The 19,555-nt window shown below is 41.2% G+C and overlaps 1 protein-coding gene and 1 long non-coding RNA gene across 2 annotated transcripts in view; one reads left to right on the forward strand and one right to left on the reverse strand.

Moving 5' to 3' along the window:
- Window positions 1-559: 559 nt before the first annotated feature.
- On the reverse strand, window positions 560-10,887 carry LOC125642195 (uncharacterized). Its single transcript, XR_007358327.2, has 2 exons — window positions 10,749-10,887; window positions 560-1,940 (listed from the first exon to the last, which is right to left on the reverse strand). It is a non-coding gene; the product is annotated as an uncharacterized LOC125642195 (long non-coding RNA).
- A 40-nt stretch (window positions 10,888-10,927) lies between these two features.
- PCOLCE2 (procollagen C-endopeptidase enhancer 2) overlaps window positions 10,928-19,555 on the forward strand; it is a 44,364-nt gene continuing 35,736 nt past the window's right edge. Inside the window, 3 exon segments of the mRNA XM_048863115.2 lie at window positions 10,928-11,106; window positions 11,108-11,226; window positions 13,439-13,547. Of these exon segments, the coding sequence (XP_048719072.1) occupies window positions 11,026-11,106; window positions 11,108-11,226; window positions 13,439-13,547 (309 nt within the window). The 5' untranslated portion in view covers window positions 10,928-11,025.

A 19,555-nucleotide genomic window follows, 5' to 3' on the forward strand; every position in this document is an offset into this window, starting at 1 on the left:
TGAAGTTATTACATGACCTTAGCCAACTCACTGAATCTTTCTGTCTCTCATTCCCTGCACCCCACCTGTAAAATAGATAATAATGTACTTACTCGTCTTTATAAGGTGCTTTGACATCCTCACTCAAAAAGGTACTACTTTTTTCTTATTAATGTAAATTCAGTTCAGAGGCCATATGGGATGTGAACTAGGTGATCTGCAGTTCCTGGAGCACAAGTTTCCATATCACAGCTGGCACTAAAGAAAACCTTGTTTGCAATCTCTGCACTGAGACCAAAGACTGAATGGACCTAGAGCCTGAATCGCCCCTTCACCCACAAACATGGGTTGAAGTATGTTGGCATGGGGTGTGGAGGATCTTCCACTGCAATTGACTGGGTCCAAAACTGTAATGTCAGCATAGTTTAGGAGCATTAAAGTTAATGCTGAACTTTATAAAACAATATTAAATTGAGCCAACTTTTTTTTGTTGTTGATGGTGAATGATTTCCCCATAGATTCATAAAATTAAAATGAACTACAGATCTTTGTAAAATTAAAATAAGTGAAACTCTTGGAATACACATACAATGACAAATTTAATTTGATATTGGATACAACGGGTCCGATACAACTCTTTCCAAAAGTAAAGTTCTGCAATTTGTACAACAGGATTGTTACTGCCAACTGTAAATATGTTGGGGTATAAAGGCATTATAATTAACCAAACTTCGTCAGATGTAACTTTAGAAACACAATCATGTCATGTAATAACAGGTCTAATTTTTAACATACACGGTAGTTTCTCTAATATTTTATAGTCTTTATGCTGATCACAGTATTTGAAGCAAATGTGCTACTTCATGGGAGTTCATGAATTTGACTTGTTGGACTTCTCCACAGATTTCATGCAGTCTACAGTTCTGCCTATCAAATAGCCTTAGCGATAACAGAACAAGCATTTTCCCTCTGCCAGAAAAGGTTTTTTTTTTTTAAAGAATCTAATTTTTTTGCATGTATTTATGTATTTATGTGTGACTTACTCTGCAGTACAGCAATGGATTTGGTACTGACAATCATATTCCTTTAAACAATAAGTAACGATGGTTCTGTGAAATTCATTAAACAGCAACATAATAGATTCCAGGTGTTTAAAATACATAATTTTGTGCTAAAGGCTAAAAATTCTGCCTTTGAATGTATGTGTGCATCTCCCATGCCAGTCATTTTGTATTTAAAAAATTTAAATCTACTACTGTAGCACACATAGCAGATAGCTGAGTTTTAGCCACTGGTGAAACCGTTTGGCCCAGATTCTGCATTCCATTCAAACTGCATTTAGAGAGGGGGAAGACCACAGGAAGCCAGATGCAACTCCCTGATTCAGAGCTGTCCAGTCCTAGTGCAAGGTTCCCCTTCCCTCCCCATGCCCTAAATTTTAAAAGTGAACAATGGGGAGCCAATGAAGGGATTCGGGGGATTGATAGCCTGAACAGCACATACAATGTAGGGTCAAATGTTAGATTGTACCCGATAGAGGATGGCTGCATCTATGTCTTCCTTTTCAAAATGCTTGTATAACTTTTTCTCCCCAGACTAATCTATCTTCAACAGCAGCAGCTAACATTACAATGAAGGGACAGACATTTTTCCCAGGTTCGGGACTTAACTTTGTGGGAATGAACCTTTCAGATATGGCTTCCCCCATATCATTCAGATGTATGATTCCTGGGTTATAAATTCAATTGAGTCAGCACCTTCCATTTCAACAGAGAAGCCAAGTTGCAGGAAAGGTCTTGGATCATGGTAGAGTCTTTGTGGTTTTCCATCTCTTCTCAATGTAGAGGAAGTCTTCTTATTACATACCAGTATTTTGCGAAGGGTTTGCTTCTCATTGCCCTCTTCACCCGCAAGTCATTATATTTGTTTTCAGCTGACTGTGGTTTTGTTATAGAGGTGTGCTGTAATCCCAGGAGAAAAAGGATATTTTATAGTTAGATGAACTAAAGTTTCTTAAAGTATTCCCCCACCCTAGGAAATGGTTTTTATCAAAGCAGATTCTTTGGAGGGCCAATTAGACCACATGGTTCTCTGTTACATCTATGGGTTTATAAATTAAAATAAAGGAAATGTTTTCGAACAATATTAGGAATACTGAACTGGAATAATTTCAGAAGGGATTTGATTCCATTCTCACTTACACCAGTGTTAATAGTGACAGTGTGTGTAGTGCAAAGTGTAAAACTGGTATAAGATCAAATTCCAGCCAGTGTTGTACAGGTGTAACTGAGAACAGGATACAATTCTGCATTTTGCCATATCTGTAATCATTTACTGTGTGGGAACTGAAAGTTGTCGTCAATCACTTTAGGATAACAAAGTCATATGATCTGATCTATAAAGATATTTAAAATCCCTAAAAAAACTCCTGTGTCATATGAATAGCACAGAGATTTTTTTCCTCCTTTAGAAAAGATAAAAAGATCAGAATGAGTTACAGAAATTCTCCAGTTGCTACTGCTGCATTTTGAGATTTTGCTATATTGTAGTGGCTTTCTGAGGAGCTAAATGACTGCTTATTCATATTGCCTTTGAAAAGTGTTCTGCAGTAATCAATTACCAACTTTATTGCACAACACCATATTTTATTAGTTAGTTCAGTAGTATTACACATTAAGGTGCTATTGTGCCAGTGTAGTAATAGGAAAATTTCCTATTAAATGTCTTTTTCTCTGAGACCAATGTATGTCCATTTCTCCTAATGATACACTCATAGAAGCTACACAATTGCCCCTTTTTGCACATTTATTAGATTTGGTTCAGTACAGTTTTCCAAGTCAGAAGCGATGGGGCTTTTAAAACTGGCCTTGGGAAACTATAATGTGGTGTCCAGAACTGAATGCAATAATCCAATTGTAACTGGACCATAGAAAGAGGAAGCATTCTTTCTCTACTCCACTATTTAATGCATCTGTGTATACAACCCCAAATTGCATTGTCCTTTACTTTCACATCACAGTGTAAACTAGAGCCCAATACACTGTCCACTCTCACCCCATATCCTTTTTTCTAGGGACTTACATGGTCCCAAGCATCTTCATATTATCTGTGCATATTTTTCAGCATTACTATTACCCAAGTTTCTCATTCCCATTACATATAGAGAGCTCTCTTTCCCAAGAATTATTAGCTTGCTTTTTCCTAATTGACAGGTTTCAGAGTAAAAGCCGTGTTAGTCTGTATTCGCAAAAAGAAAAGGAGTACTTGTGGCACCTTAGAGACTAACCAATTTATTTGAGCATAAGCTGAAGTGAGCTACAGCTCACTTCATCGGATGCATACTGTGGAAACTGCAGAAGACATTATATACACAGAGACCATGAAACAATACCTCCTCCCACCCCACTCTCCTGCTGGTAATAGCTTATCTAAAGTGATCACTCTCCTTACAATGTGTATGATAATCAAGTTGGGCCATTTCCAGCACAAATCCAGGTTTTCTCCCCCCAAAAACACACACACACACACACAAACTCACTCTCCTGCTGGTAACAGCCCATCCAAAGTGACCACTCTCCCTACAATGTGCATGATAATCAAGGTGGGCCATTTCCAGCATAAATCCAAGTTTAACCAGAATGTCGGGGGGGGGAGGGGGAGGGTAGGAAAAAACAAGGGGAAATAGGCTACCTTGCATAATGACTTAGCCACTCCCAGTCTCTATTTAAGCCTAAATTAATAGTATCCAATTTGCAAATGAATTCCAATTCAGCAGTTTCTCGCTGGAGTCTGGATTTGAAGTTTTTTTGTTGTAAGATAGCGTGTCTTACAACAAAAAAACTTCAAATCCAGACTCCAGCGAGAAACTGCTGAATTGGAATTCATTTGCAAATTGGATACTATTAATTTAGGCTTAAACAGAGACTGGGAGTGGCTAAGTCATTATGCAAGGTAGCCTATTTCCCCTTGTTTTTTCCTACCCTCCCCCTCCCCCCCCCGACATTCTGGTTAAACTTGGATTTATGCTGGAAATGGCCCACCTTGATTATCATGCACATTGTAGGGAGAGTGGTCACTTTGGATGGGCTGTTACCAGCAGGAGAGTGAGTTTGTGTGTGTGTTTTTGGGGGGAGAAAACCTGGATTTGTGCTGGAAATGGCCCAACTTGATTATCATACACATTGTAAGGAGAGTGATCACTTTAGATAAGCTATTACCAGCAGGAGAGTGGGGTGGGAGGAGGTATTGTTTCATGGTCTCTGTGTATATAATGTCTTCTGCAGTTTCCACAGTATGCATCCGATGAAGTGAGCTGTAGCTCACTTCAGCTTATGCTCAAATAAATTGGTTAGTCTCTAAGGTGCCACAAGTATTCCTTTTCTTTTTTCCTAATTGTACTTCACTTTATTTTGACTACATGTGGATGAACATTTAGTGACATCTTCCCTCCCTTGTGTTCTTTCAGTCAGTGGAAATGTAGGGAAAGTGTACACTATAATGTATAAACATATGAAGAGTGTCAGGCAGATATCTGCTACCTCCAGCAGGACTATGCCTTTGTTAGCAGAGTACATAAAAGGAATAGTTTAAAATAAACTATTTTTCTGTACCTTGCCCAAAGATGTCAATTGTTTAAGCCACGCTCAACTATAATATTTCTGAAGTTTATTGATATATCCTTCAACAACTTTTCTGACTTTGCTTGATGCAAATGGATCCAAGGATGGTTCTCTTCCATATCTCTCCTGAAGATGATTTTACTTCTCATGAACAAAAATAAAACAGATTTTTTGAACATTTCTGTGAGAGAATATCTTTACTGCTCCCTTCCTATTTCTTTCCCTGAGGCAAAGAATGATTAATAATCTTCTCTGCCAAGGCAAATGGATCCAGCTTTTTGGAATTTCCATCCATAATATTAATCTACTTGAATACTTGCCAATTCATGCTGAATTTGGCCTGGAATACCGATTGATTGCTGAGACAATCTGTCTTTATTTTTCGTGCTCCCTTGTTGTGAATGGCTTTTACTGACAAAAAGAAAAGGAGTACTTGTGGCATCTTAGAGACTAACAAATTTATTTGAGCATAAGCTTTCGTGAGCTACAGCTCACTTCATCGGATGCTTACGTGCAAATAAATTTGTTAGTCTCTAAGGTGCCACAAGTACTCCTTTTCTTTTTGCGAATACAGACTAACACGGCTGCTACTCTGAAACCTTTTATTGACAGTTGAGGATGCCCTGCCCAATGCTGGAACTCTAATGCTATCCTATTGAGACTGAAGCTCCTGGTTCCTCCCTGCTTGTTGATGTATCAGACAGCTGTAAGATTGTCTGACATCAGTGACAACATTAATATGTTTCTGGTTTTCTAATCTTATGGCCTTCAACTCCAGAGCTTTGTGCAGATGTTTCTTTTGTGTCTTGACTATTTTCTTTGGACCGATATCTTTAATTTGCAGTGCTGAAGCCTTTGGATAAATAGTTTGTTATTATGACTCTTAGAAGATCCCACAGAATCCATTACCTTAGCAATTTTGTTACCCTCTGTGGGACTCTGTAATTATACATTCATGCTACCAGGTAACGGACTCTTGAAAGTCCATTAGAAAATGTTGGCACAGTCTTATATGAAACCTGGCCTATAATGAAATATCTGTGCACTACACACCATGAGTCCTGACAATCTTAAAACATTCTGGTAAACATGCATATCATTTGATACTTCTTGGACCTCTTTTGTCTTAGGAAGGTTTACAAATTATTAGTATTTATATGATAGCACCCAAGTTATCAAGCAATAAAGCAGTATTAGCCCTCAATCTCTTCCTCTGGGTCAAATGCACAAAGTCAACAACTGACTTGGAACAATGTGAAGTAAAAATGTTTGTGAAAGAAGTGCAATTTTAATGTTGGTGTTCCTTGAAAGAAGAGAGGTAAGACGTAATGAAAAAAAACAAAAAACTTGGTGCTTAAGTTAAGGCCAGAAGAAATAAAGAGCTTTGTTCTGAACACATTTTCATCAGTTCAAATCAGGATAACTTGCCTGATGTCAATGGGGTTATGTTTGTGTAAAAACACAGAGAGATCAGAACGAGGCCATATGCCTTTTGAAAAAGCAATAGGAATACCATATTGATGGCTCTTTTCAAAGCAAAGGCAGAACTTCTGATCTGAAGTTTGGAACTTACACTTGAACTTTGCACTATCCCCATTCTCCATTAAGAAATGGCATTACCCTGTGTTTATAGCAGGATTAGTGGACCTGCTGTGACCCATAAATTTATAAAGCTGGGTTCCTGATCAAAGTGCTATTCACTTCAAAGTGCAGCAGTCTATTGCTGCTGAAACAAGGAATAGAGGAACACAAGGTTCATACTGTCTGTAAGAGAACAGCATTCATTAGTTAATATTTCCATATAAAGAAGACTGTTACATGCAACTTTGTTTGGAATTCTCTTAAAACCAAATGTCTCGAACTGCAGTGTGTCCCTGTCTGTTTATAAGAACAAAACCAGGTTTTCTAGTACTACATTATGTCACACACACAGCAGCAGCCAGCTCCTGTTTTCAGGTGTATATATGCCATGTGGGTTTTTCTAGGGAATGGTATCTATTTAATGTACAGAATAACAATGTCTATTTTTATTTGTATGGTCCTTTTTAAAATTGTATTTATTAATTACCGATTCTGCTTCAAAATCTAGCTGATTGTAAGCATGATGTTACATCTTAAGTAAAAAATGCTGTTTTCCAGTTCAAAAAATTGTTTAACATTCAGGGAAAAAAGACGGACTAGCCAGACAATGGGTTGGAAGCTTGTCTCCTATTTTGTTTACATAAAATATCTTCTTTGGACGTTTGGTAATGAGAGACACTCTTTCAACCCTAGGCCACTAATTTAAACATGGCCCAGGATGATAGACACTGGAAAACATTTACTCTTGTAAAGTTGTTCAGTTGTTTATGAAAAATGCTGGTAGAGAGAAAGGGAGATGATTGAAGGGGAGAGGAAAGGAGGCCTTGGCAATGCCAGTATCAAAGAAGGAAGAATGTATACCAAACCAATGTAACCCCCTCTCAGATAGCAGCCATCTCTTGCTACTGTTCTACTGCAGTGCTGACGGTTCAGAGTTCCAACCCTGATAATGATGCCTAATGGGGATAGGGTTGTTAAATAAAATGGAATTTGTTTTTTTTGCATTTTTCCTTTAAAGAGAAGTTACTTTCCTTTTCCTTGAAAGTTAAGGAAGTAAGTTGTGTGTCTGCATTAGGATATGGTATTTAATTATACAAGCACATAAAATTTTTGCATAGAATCGCTACCTCATTTAGTGCATAGGTGAGACACAGAAAGGGACAGAACTAAGATTGCATGGGCAAGCATAAATCTGGCATTTCCTAACTCTTGAACATCTGACCTTGTAACCTAAATAACTTAATATATTTTGCATGCAATCTAAAAGTTCACTACTGTTCCTTCCACTGTTTCCTCCTGCTGAGATCTAACCTCTAAGAGACTGATGGGAATGCTAACTCCAGACTATACTAACAAACACTAGCAGAGTAGTTTAAGATTAATACGAGTGGTAACACTTTAAAAAATGTTCAATTGCTTACTGAGCTCTTTTTCCTCTTTCTTCTGCTAATGCTGATGGAGACCAGCCAGTCTTGTCCCTGTTTCTGCTCATAGTTGAGTTGTATGCTGCAAAGTTGAACTGTTTTCTGCAATGTTATTTACATTTACTAAGTGCAGTTTTCTTTTAGATTATATGCCTTGTTTCCAGCCTATAATACAGGGTGCGTTCCAACAGAGCCAAGGGCAGCAGAGAATAATGCTGCTCTCCTAAGAAAGACAGAAGTAGAGGTGCAGAAATAGCAGGATTCAAAATAGCATTCTGAAGCCTCTTTTCAAATTCTCTGTGCTGTGAATGGATACACTCTTGTCCGCCCTAACTTTCAGCCTCCCTGTGCACACCCATAGATCTTCTGAAAAATAGTAACCAGCACAATTTGAGAGGGGTGCAGAAAAGGTTGTGCCTGCTGCCGCCACGGCACACATGCAATGAGGTCTTTGAAAATTTGGCCCTAAGCGTGTGCTTCAGAAAAGCCACCATTATAATCAACACCCTCTCATTCAGCAGTGAGGCCAAATATTCGATGGACATGAAGAATGAACCTCCTTCTCATCCCTAAATGGTTGGTCTTCTCTGCATTCAGAAACACATTGATAGGACCAGGGAAGGATATGTGTGTTGGGTGGAGGGAAGAGATGGAGATTACATTGTTGCCTGTGGTATGTATGGTCTGTAAACTGGTCAAAGACCTTGACCTTCACTGGCATCAATCTATCACCTTTTACCAGCAGTCTCTTCCAAATTAAAAATATATGCATAATAGTTATTTAACCTTTTGAGCTACCCAACACAAGCCTATTGGCCAAGGCGTCTTCACTTCCTCCTGTTTGGCCTCCCAGTTTCCCATATCACACACCTCAAGTCAGCCCAGAATATAGCTGCAAACATTTTCTCCCTCACCCACTGAGCTAACCATGTCAATTCCTTCTTTGAATCCCTGCATCAACTACCTCTTAACTGCTGTTTTAAGTTATCCTTGTCTCCAAGGCCCTGCACAGCTCAGATCTTGTTCCGTTGCATCTCCCATCAGTCCCCCCGCACCCCAATTCACTCTACCAGTGTCAGGATCACTACCCTTTCATTGCCTAGTGTTTTTCTCTGCTGCATCTCACTCCTCACACCCTCTCAGTCCCAGTGAAGCAGGCTCCCACCTCTGCCCATTCAAATTCTCCCAAGAATTCGCTCCTTAGAGGAAAGAGAGAGAGAGAAGGTTTTTTATATTTTACTTTTTAATTCTAAGTTTATAGGATCCTTCCTGGGGTCTCCTGTGCATCTAGTCTTATCTCTGTGTGTCTTTTAGACTGTAAGCTCTTTGAGGTGGGGACTTCCCTTATTTGCATTTTGTATGTATGTAAGCATGTCAAGTGCTTAACAGATAACAAAGTAAGTTAATAAATCATAAAATAGGTTTACATTATTGCCCTACTAGCTGGTGAATAGTTTTCTGAACTAGAGCAGTTCTGTCTGATTTCTTTCAGTCCAGTCTGCAGTTGGCTGTACCAAGACACACTATGTCTGTGCTGAATAATGTCACTAATGTGAGCCTAAAACGTTATCTTTATGTGTAGATGAATAAAAGACTGGATACATTTTAGGCTTAAATTATCACCAGTATTCACATAAGAAATAATATCTGTTCAAGTAAAGTTCCAGGTTCTTGCCCAGGCAATTTCATTTCACTCTTGTCCATGTGTTTATTTAGTGTCCAGTCTGTCCTAGAGGTGTTTTTTTAATCCATTTATTTTAAGGATATTGATCTTAAATGAAGGACATTCAAGATTATAATGTTAGTTGCAATAATTGTTCAAAATAAAATGTATGTTTTTAACTACTATTTGGTTCTTGGTAAACTTAAAATAATAGCTACAATACTACTAAGATTTCATTTTTTCACTACTTTCTCAGTTAATTAACTTAGGCTCCTACTCTACAAACACTTACACATGTTCTTAACTTTACTAGATGAGTAGTCCCCACAGGGCCTTAAAGAGTACCCTTGTTACAGTCAGATCTTAAATGCTACCTTATTCTAACGAGTCAATATTTACCACTGGTAAACAAAATGACGTTTTTAATTTATTTTAGAATTTTAAAGAATTTTTTTGAAAGCAGTACTAGTATTTTACAAATATTGACAAAGCTGTACTTAATTGTACAGATGATGACACTGAGTTTATTTGTGTTCCGTATAAACAAAATTGGTGTGGTGTGCCACATTTATGAAATGCAAAACCCTGCATTACAAACATGGTGTAATTATTTGTTTCTCTGAGATAATTAGTAGCCTTTTAAAACATTCCTGATAATGTACATTAATTCAGGCTTCTTGTGCATGTCCAGGTACTACTGCAGTCTATCTGTGTGTACAGTAAATACTATGTAGGATTATTCTCAAGACTGTGCAGAGCACAGACTCATTTTCTGTTGAGGACTGTAAGGTTGATCAGTTCCCCAGGCCCCACATAACTAAACATGAAGAAAAGGAGTACTTGTAGCACCTTAGAGACTAACCAATTTATTTGAGCATAAGCTTTCGTGAGCTACAGCTCACTTCATCTGTAGCTCACGAAAGCTTATGGTCAAATAAATTGGTTAGTCTCTAAGGTGCTACAAGTACTCCTTTTCTTTTTGCGAATACAGACTAACACGGCTGTTACTCTGAAACATAACTAAACATGACAGTTACAAATTACTTGTGAAATTTGAGAGCTGAACTTAAATACACATTCCTCCTTCACTATAGGAAATCATTTCTCCTTTGCCAATCAGTAACTGAGTTTTTGAAGGATGGGGAAGATTTTTCTTCTCCATCTGCCAGCTGAGATCTGACATGTACAAGGTTCTTGTGACAAAAGAACCGCTGTCCCTGAAACGAAGTAACTGTCAGGACCGCTCCTGAGGAAAAGGAGGAATCACAAAGTTACAGTTTCGCTGCTACTAATAAAAAAGCCCAAGGAACTGGACTCGCGGTTAAACAAACACTCCCCACCCGAGCTGGATGTTTACAGCCGCTTGAGCAGTGGCTCTGTGCTTTGTGTTGCCCGGACCGGGCTTCACACTTGGCCCGAGCAGGGGGCTGTGGTGATCTTCGCCCTGGACACGCCACAGTAACCTCCCTCCCCCCAACTCACCCAGCGCGCTGCCGACCGCCGCTGGACTCCGCGGCCAGCCCACCACGCGAGCCAGGGGCCAGCGCGCAGGCAGGGGGCAGACGCAGCCCGGGCTGCAGGGGCTTTGAGCGGCATGTTCCTGCCCGAGCCTCTGGGCAGCAGACTCCTGCCCCTGGGCCGCGAGGGAAGTTTTCCAAGCACTGGGCGAAGGGGCGGGGGGTAGCTCTGGGCTGGGGAAGCCTCTTCCCTCCTCCCCTCGCCTGGAAGAACAACCGGGATATTCACGCGGAGCGGCGCGATGCCAGGGAAACTCCTCCAGGGGGACCGCGCGGAGAGGCTGCCGAGCCCGCAACCTGCCTTTAAAAGCCCCCCGCCCAGGAGCCGCCGCTCGGCAGAGGCGAGCCGGGGCGCCCGCGATGAGGCCAGCCGCGTGCTCCTGGGGCCTGGGGCTCCTGCTGGCCGCCGCTCAGCTCTCCCGCCAGCAGCCGCCGCAACTGAGGTAACGGCTCGTCGGGCCAGCAGCGCCGCCGGGCTCGTGGGGGCGCCCCCTCCAGCCACTGCTTTGCCACTTGGGCCACGCAGAGCTCTGCCCCCTGCCGCTGCCTCCGGACCCCTTACACTCCTGCCTGCCCTTCAACCGCCTCCTCCTGAAGCCTGCAGTTACCCCCCGCCGTCCCTCGCCCGCGCTGCGGCTCCCGCTCTCCCGCCTCCGGGTCCGAGCCCGGCGGGCGCCAGAGGCACCTAGGCAGGAGCACGAGGGGGCGCTGAGGCACCGCCTCGCGCTTTTGCCCCTTGCTGGCGCCTCCCCAGCCAGCCCCTGGGCTGCTCCCTGTCCGGCTGCGGCGGCCACCCCTCGCCTGGTGCCACGGGCGGGGTGGGTGAGCTGCAGCCCCTTCTTTGCCTGGCAGAAGGAGGGAACATCTTGTTCGCCACAGAACGGCGCCAAGGCAGGGTGGGTGGGGGCGGCTGGGCTCTGTCCAAGGCGACTCTGTTTCTCTGTCTCCTGTGGGAATAGGCGGGAGGAGAGAGGTGTCAGTCAGAGAAGGAAAGACCCGAAGCCCCTGTCCCCCACTCCTCGCTGGGGGGGAAAGGTGGGACCCGAGGCTCTCTTTGGCATGTGTTACATCGGGAGGGGATGAGCCTGTGCGCGAGGGAAGACTCAGAAGGGCAAGAATCCAGGGCACTAATCTTAAAGGATTCCCCTCTAAATCAACCCATTCTGCTATTAACAAGCGAGAGTGAAACGTCCGGAATTCACACGAATGACTGAAAGGCCCATTGCAATAATTGAACCTTGCAAATTAAGTGACTGGATAAGAACAGGAAAAAGCAGGGATACTGCATCGCAATATATTTTGTTCATTTATGCCCCCACGGCACCCAGGATCTGTGCAGGCAGTTCTGACTGCAGAAAAAAGCCTTAAGTAGGATCTAACACTTGACCTATACCAGTAAATATAACAAAATCTTGATGAGACATCACCTCAGCAGAATGCTTGCTGAGGAGTGGGGCATTCAGATCAGCATTATTTGTGCAAATTACAAAGTGTGAAGGAAAGGAGTACTTGTGGCACCTTAGAGACGAACAAATTTATTTGAGCAGAAGCTTTCCTGAGCTACAGCTCACTTAATCAGGGTCTCCTCTGTTCTACTTTTCTCTTATGAAAGAGAAAAAATGAGCACGGACACTCTGTCCTTTTCTAGTAAGGCATACAAGCATTTGTTGGCATTGTACAAAAAAAGCTCAAGCGTCTCAGTTTCTTGTATTTAATTTGAAAAAAAGATTCTGGTTATACCTTCAAAGGGTTTTTGTTTTTTATTTTGGGGGATATTGGAATTAAAAACAAACACCCTGTTATATAATTTCTTGGATGAATAAACTTGCCAGCACTGGATTCATGGGAAGAAAAACAACGCCCACCACCTTGGCTGTTTGCCACATTCTTGTCTTTTAATACTGATTTTGCATTTCTACATATCACCTTTTCAGTGATTTCAGAGAGTTTTACAGCCATGGCAAAGTACTCGAGCATGAAGTACGTGCTTACATTAAGCATGCTTCGCTGAGCCAGGGCCTAATTACCCATCAGCGCCATTAGAGGAAATTAGGATCTATAATTGCCACCAGTGCAGCTCCAAATGGATGCTGTGATGCAAACAGGAGTTGCATTGATGGCGAATTATGGGTCCTGATATTCCCAGTATAGAAAAAAAAAATCTATGAGATGGCTTGCTTTAGAATTCTGCAATAAATTGTCATTTTAATAGAGTGAGGATAATGGGGTGTGAAGGGGGGGACTACACCTAACTTTACATTTTCTAATGACTGCTGGAAAAGTGTGCTCTTTATAGAAATATAAATTGTTGTGGTATTTTCCCCTCCTATTTTGTTTACTATGAACAGGGCAAAGCTTGTACTTGAACAAACTGTGTAAGTATAACAGCATGCAGCACTATATCTAAAATTTTTAAGGGCTGAGCTGTCAATTCTAGCCACACCTCAGTTTGTGCATTAAAAGTTGTACTATACTACAATTTAAATATCTGCTAATGTTATTCAATCCTTTATTTAAAGTTGCTGTACATTTTTGTATCAACATTTAGCTGACATACCCACCACACAGGTTAATAGTCTTTCCATCTTCAGCATTATAGAAAGTGTTGATGGAATATATATTTCTAAACTAAGCAGTATTTTTTTTTATTCCCAGGCCTGCTTTTACATGTGGAGGAATTCTGTCTGGAGAGTCAGGGTTTATTGGGAGTGAAGGATTCCCTGGAGTTTACCCTCCAAACAGCAAATGTACTTGGAAAATCACAGTAAGACTTTCTAATATCACAAAAACACTTCTGAAAAGAATGAAGAGCTACCTGTTTTATAATGCCAACATTTTATATAAGGTGACAGATGCCTCTAATAATGAGTTGTTGGGCTTACATATTTCAGCTGTATGGAACATTTTTTAGGGTTACATTAGGTACAGTGCCAAAAGTGAAATCCCTGCAAGCTGCATGGAAACTTTTTAAAGACACCATAATAGAGGCTCAACTTAAATGTATACCCCAAATTAAAAAACATGGTAAGAGAGATGTGTGTTATAGGATACTTGACACTGAAATGAGTTTGCAGAGCAGCCACATTATATCCATGAATGATGCTAATAAGTGAGCAAACACTAATAAACTGAATGGCCAGAACTGAATATCCCTTCAGCGCTGGACATGTTATAAACCAGAGACTTCATAAAGAAGCTTTAACTAAGCTCCTTTTACTTTTCCACAGGTATGATGATGACAAATTATGCTACCAAAGACATACTTAAAGCCACACACTGCCTTCTGGCTACATGCACAACTCCCATTAACATCAGTGGAGAGTTTCTCTGGGGGTCAGTACTAGTATATGGGCTCAGGTCAAGGAGGGAAATGAGTGCTCTGAAAATTCTCTTTTGAAGTTGCCACTAAAGAATATATAAAAAAGAATGGATAGTGGTAGTGAAATAGGACATCACAGGATAATACAGCCTTGCTGCTTTAGAGACACTGGTGCAAGTAAGAGACAATGATCTTGTGACAGTTGTTTTTAAATTACTGTCAGAGCAAACAAATGATGTGGATTTAATCTTTTTATTATGCTGCATTTGGATGGAGAACAGCTTTTTGTGCTGACTTTAATCAGTGCCCAACTTCTAGAAAAGAACAATCTGAAGTATGCCTCATTTTTATTTAGAAACTTGTTTCTCGCTGTCTGGAGAGACTCACTTGCTTTTTTAATGTTTACTAATGATTACTGGTTAGCTATCCTGAAATCTGATTGGCTGGCAAAGATTCCATTTGACATAATATAAGACTGTGAGACAAGAGTAGCAACAACAAAGCTGATTTTCAATAGCAGTTGGTACCATGAAATAATTTTGAAATCAGTTCTTCATAAGTTTGAAACATCATCTTGATATTATTGAAAAATTACAAAAGTAAAGTTCTTATAAAAGACTTAGATTACAAATGATTGCTAGGAAGTACACACTGAAGAGTCCTGTTGGCAGTTCTATTCCTGCTAACTAAGTCAGAAAAAAACCCCACAACTGATTTTATTTAAGGAGTGTCCCTATGGTATGTTTTCATTGCAGAATTAACTTGAGTGATCAGCGACTGCTTCTGAGCATCCTTATTAGCTTAGCTTGGATGTGAGCAACCACACTGAAGTTAGTGGGTCCTCATTAGTGCTTCACTCCCCCACATGTGCGTTGCTAGAACTTCTGGGGACACATCTGCTGCAGTAAGCTGGAACTTTCACAGTGAATTGCAGGGGGGAATTGTAGGAAGGCACTGGAGGACTATCCACACTCAAATGATTTAGCCTGCATCCTCACTGAAAAGTGGGCTGGTTACCAGCCCAAGTGAAAGTGGCACTGAAGCCCAGTCAGGCAGCTAGCCCAGGTTTAAATACCACCAAACTCTGGTAAGAGAGTTGTATGTGTGGCTGGGAGGGTGGGCAAAGACATCTACTTAGTTACCATGTAAAGACCTCCTCAACTAGTATCTGATACTAGAGCACCTTTTGCCAGTTCATGGTAGCAATGTGAACCTTGCAGGTGATATTCAGCACAGTGCAGAATCTGGCTCAAGTCTGCAAAACTGGAACAGCTATTGTTTTGCTTTCCATGTGGGTTATCAGAGGCATGGAAGTGTTGTTTTCTCAACCAGAGAATGCCATCTTCTTTAGGAGAAATCCAAAGTTAACTGAGGTAAGGCAAGCAATTTGAAAGTAAAATTCCTTTATAAAACACTAAATAGGTAATATAATATAAAGTGAGACAATGTGACCTAGCAGATAGAGCACTGGATTGTAACTCAGGAGACCTGAGTTTTATTCCTGGCTGTGGCATTGGTATGCTGGGTGACCTTGGGCAACTTACTTCATCTCTGTGCCTCAGTTTCCACACCTGTAAATTGGGGATAATGATACTCACCTTCTTTTGTAAAGCTCTTTAAGAGTTACTGATGAAAAGTGCTACATAAGAGATAGGTATTTTATTATTATGGTATCTGATGAAGTCTTCCACAGTTACTTTGCTAAAGCTAGAAGAGACACAAGCCCAATTAAGTTTCTGTTATTTAAAGATGCTGGTTAACAGACACAGCTGCTCTATTCTGAGAGCTGTAAGAAGTGTGTAGCACGTGCTAGCGCGTGTACTGCGGCTTTGGGAGACTACTTAGAAGCCTTTGGTTGGTGCTGCTGCTGCTAAGAAATCATCTTTACTTTTGTTTCCTCTCCTGTAGCAACTTGCATAGTGTCACTCATGTGTATCACATACATATGCTTTTAATATTGTATAATCCTTTCTTGGCCATCACCCACATAGTTATGTGGAATAGTCTTAGAAGTTGTCCTGTTGTCCTGTGTCTTTTTGGCAAACCATGCAGTTCCTATAAAATCTAGCATGCTCAATGTGTAAAAATAATACTCAAGACTGTCACAGTCATACAAGGTGATGTTTTTATAGGTTCAGTAGCTGGATTGCAGAACAGGTTTGCTGAAATAAGCAGGGTTTGAAAAATCCTCTGATCAGTGGAATTGGAAATTTGCCCTCATGAGCAGAGACGCTTAAGTCAGTTTCTTTAGACTTTAGTTCTCGAAAGCATCTCGTTTATATGGTTGTGAAATTATCCTTCCAAATATGCACTGCTGCATTGCTTCAGATGGGGGGAAAAAATCAGCAGCTGGAAAGGAGGGGACGGGAAGAAAGTGGGCACAGAAATTGGGCTTCCTTTCTTTGCGTTATCCCCCATTCCAATATATCTTTCATATTAATTCTGGCTAATATGTTTAATCTCCTGGCTAGCAGACATTGACAAATTTTTCAAGTCTTGACCATAAGTATAGCGGGAAAGGTGTTCTAGTGATCCATAGCACAACTATGGCTAAACACTCAGCATTTTTATTATTAAACCCTGTTTTGGAAAGGTTTATTATTCAGCCAAAATCATTTAAGTCAAGTTTAAAACTTGGCGTTTAAGGCTCTCGTCCACAAACAACTCCCTTTCTCCCTGCCCCCAACACTGTAGTAAATAATATGGAAGACCAAGACATACCAAGAACTTTCCCAAAAAGCAGGAAGAGGTACACTTGCGAATAGGCTCTGTTTTAAGTTAGAGAAAAGTATGCATGTATTAGGAAGAGAACAGTTGCTCTTAGTGGTGGTACAAAAACATCCAGGGACCTTACTGTGCTAGGTGCTGTATATATAAAATAAGAAAGTCCCTTCATCAAAGTGCTGACAGTCTAAATACTGATGTTTTTAGAACAGTGTACACCATAAACAACTTTCCCCAAAAATGTTTAGGGATATATTCTCCTTTCTCTGCTAGAGAGACATGTATGTTTGCTAACAGGAGTATATAGCTTCTCTGTGTATTTAGTGTAATAAATCCTGACTACATTAATAAACATTAATTTGGTTAAGAACATTCACAACATGGTAGGGTCTGCTGGGCTATGTTGTTAGTGTATACATATTGAGAACTAAAAGGTAAATTAACCATTAGGTTTGGTTCAAAGTAGCTCCGCATCCAAAGCACATCACTAGATCTTCAAAACAGGCTTTAAGTCTGGTAAGGTCCTGAGCAGTATGACTACAGAGTGGCACTTGATAGGAAACCTGCTCCTGTTAGGACCTTGATGCTGGTAGGAGGTGGCTGTCAATAGAATAAAAATGACCCTCCAAGTCTGAATACACTGCTTCAGACTGCCATCCAGTGTATTGGTGTGCACGCCCTTACCCTCCCTCATCGACACTCCTGAGTTCTACCCTCACCTCTCACCCTACCAAGGCCCAAATGTGGGATGCCAAGTGAATGACAAAATACTCATGCAGGAAATATAAAATGGTGTGGAGTTTATTCCTGTAAACATTGTATTTGATGTATGTAATTTACAACAATAAAAGTGAGGGGACACCAAAGCTCTGTGGGAGATAGGTACTTGGTCTAAAGTTAGTTATGTCCCCTGAAATGAGGGATATGTGAGAGATGCTCCTGCCCCATGTATCAGGTGGTAGGAATATTACCCTCCGCCTCCTGTACACTGCACCACACTTTGAACAGATTCTAGCTGGGAGCGGGGGATGTGCTGCCTCGGACATGCTCACCCACTTTCCTCCAGTCTTATAGAATCCCCGCTATCAGTGAGGAGGGACATGAGGTGAGGACTGGCCATTCTTCGCTGGGTTTTCCTTCCACCTGTACCCACACTCCATTGGGCAAAGCAGCAGTTTACATTTCTTCCCCATTTGCTGTGGAAACCCCCCTTGAGGGGCATTCCAGAGGCAGCAGCTTTTGAGGAGCAACTGGCAGCACAGCTCACAGCATGGGTCCTGTAGGAGGAGTATAAGGGATGTATATTGGTGGAGGGGAGAGGAGGTGGCAGGAGGCTATACATGCGTCCTTTTGTCTTTGGCAATCTTTCGTTTTGGAGTTAGAAACACTCTCACTCCCCTCATTAGAATTAGGACACTCCACAACTGTAAACTTGCCCCAGTGTCACTCAGGGTCAGGTCAAGAATGTCTAATTAGCAGAAAAATTCTGGATCTATTAGCTGGGCAACTATAGTTATGTTTAGGATGGGAAGAAGAATGGAACAGTTTTTAAAGAGACAGTCATTGAGTTGGTTGCTACACCAGCCAAAAAGTGCCTAATGAAATTGCAAGCTTATTGATATCTACTATCCATACACCAGACCCCAGTATTTGATCAGAAGGATTTTGGTAATTACTGTCAGAGATACAGAAGCATGGTGGAATCTCACATCTCTTGAACTTCTCTCACCAACCAGTTGATTTGAATGAGAGTTGGATCAGGCACCCAATTCCAGTACTAACCCTACCCTCCATTTTCTCACTTTCCCTTCCTCTCTGGCCCCTTCCCTGTGCTAGAACAATATGGAAACAGAGGAGTGGAAGTTGGACTGCTGGTGCTTGTGTGGTAATTTCTGGTGTACAAACAGGACAGGGTGAGATTGCATGGCCCTGCAGGGGAGTAAGCTGCCTGGATTTCAATTCTAGGTGCTTGGGAGTGAAAAGCAACAATTGCACATCCAGTGCGTCCCTCTGCGAGCAAGAAGATGGGGAGTGGGCGGAGCCATGGCTGTGTGTCCTGTCCCACCAAATACACCAGCTAGCAGAGTTTCCCAGGAGCAATAGGCATGAGCTGCCCCATGAATGAGGTAGACATGACATAGTAAGGGAGAAGCAGGGAGAAATAGTGACTGAGCTACAAGCCCTGCCCAGAGCTTGTTCTGAGGCATTGCAGTTTTTTTGCTGCCCCAGACTTAGGGCCAATGACCAAGCCCAAAGGCTCAATCTAGTCCAAAGTAAACAAAACTGAGTCCTGCTGGGTTTTGCTCCATTAGAAAGACAGGGAAGAAAGTGATGTTTGGAAAATGGTGGAAGAAACATTGGCAAGTTTGAATACATGTTAATTTTCAAGCTTTTAAAATGGGCTTATTCTAGTGGAGAACAAAGAACGAGATACTGTTTTCAAAAGAGTCAGATGCTGTGAGTTCTACTGCTGGACCAGTTGTAGAACTGAGCTGGTAGGTATTCTTAAAATGAATCTGCTGCTCCACAGTTTGTATTTCAGTTAGGCACCATGCTGTAGATTTGTTTTCCAAATGGCTTAACAGCTGGTTTAACCTGGTAAAATTATTTTATTAAAATAATAAAATGTTGACCAATTCCTTAAGATGATGGAGGGTCAAGTCCTTCAGTGTTTATTTATCCCCATGGCTTGATTACAACTACACATGTGAGTAAGGATTACTCCTGTA

Source organism: Caretta caretta, chromosome 9 (genome assembly GCF_965140235.1).
Source record: "Caretta caretta isolate rCarCar2 chromosome 9, rCarCar1.hap1, whole genome shotgun sequence".
NCBI lineage: Eukaryota > Metazoa > Chordata > Testudines > Cheloniidae > Caretta > Caretta caretta.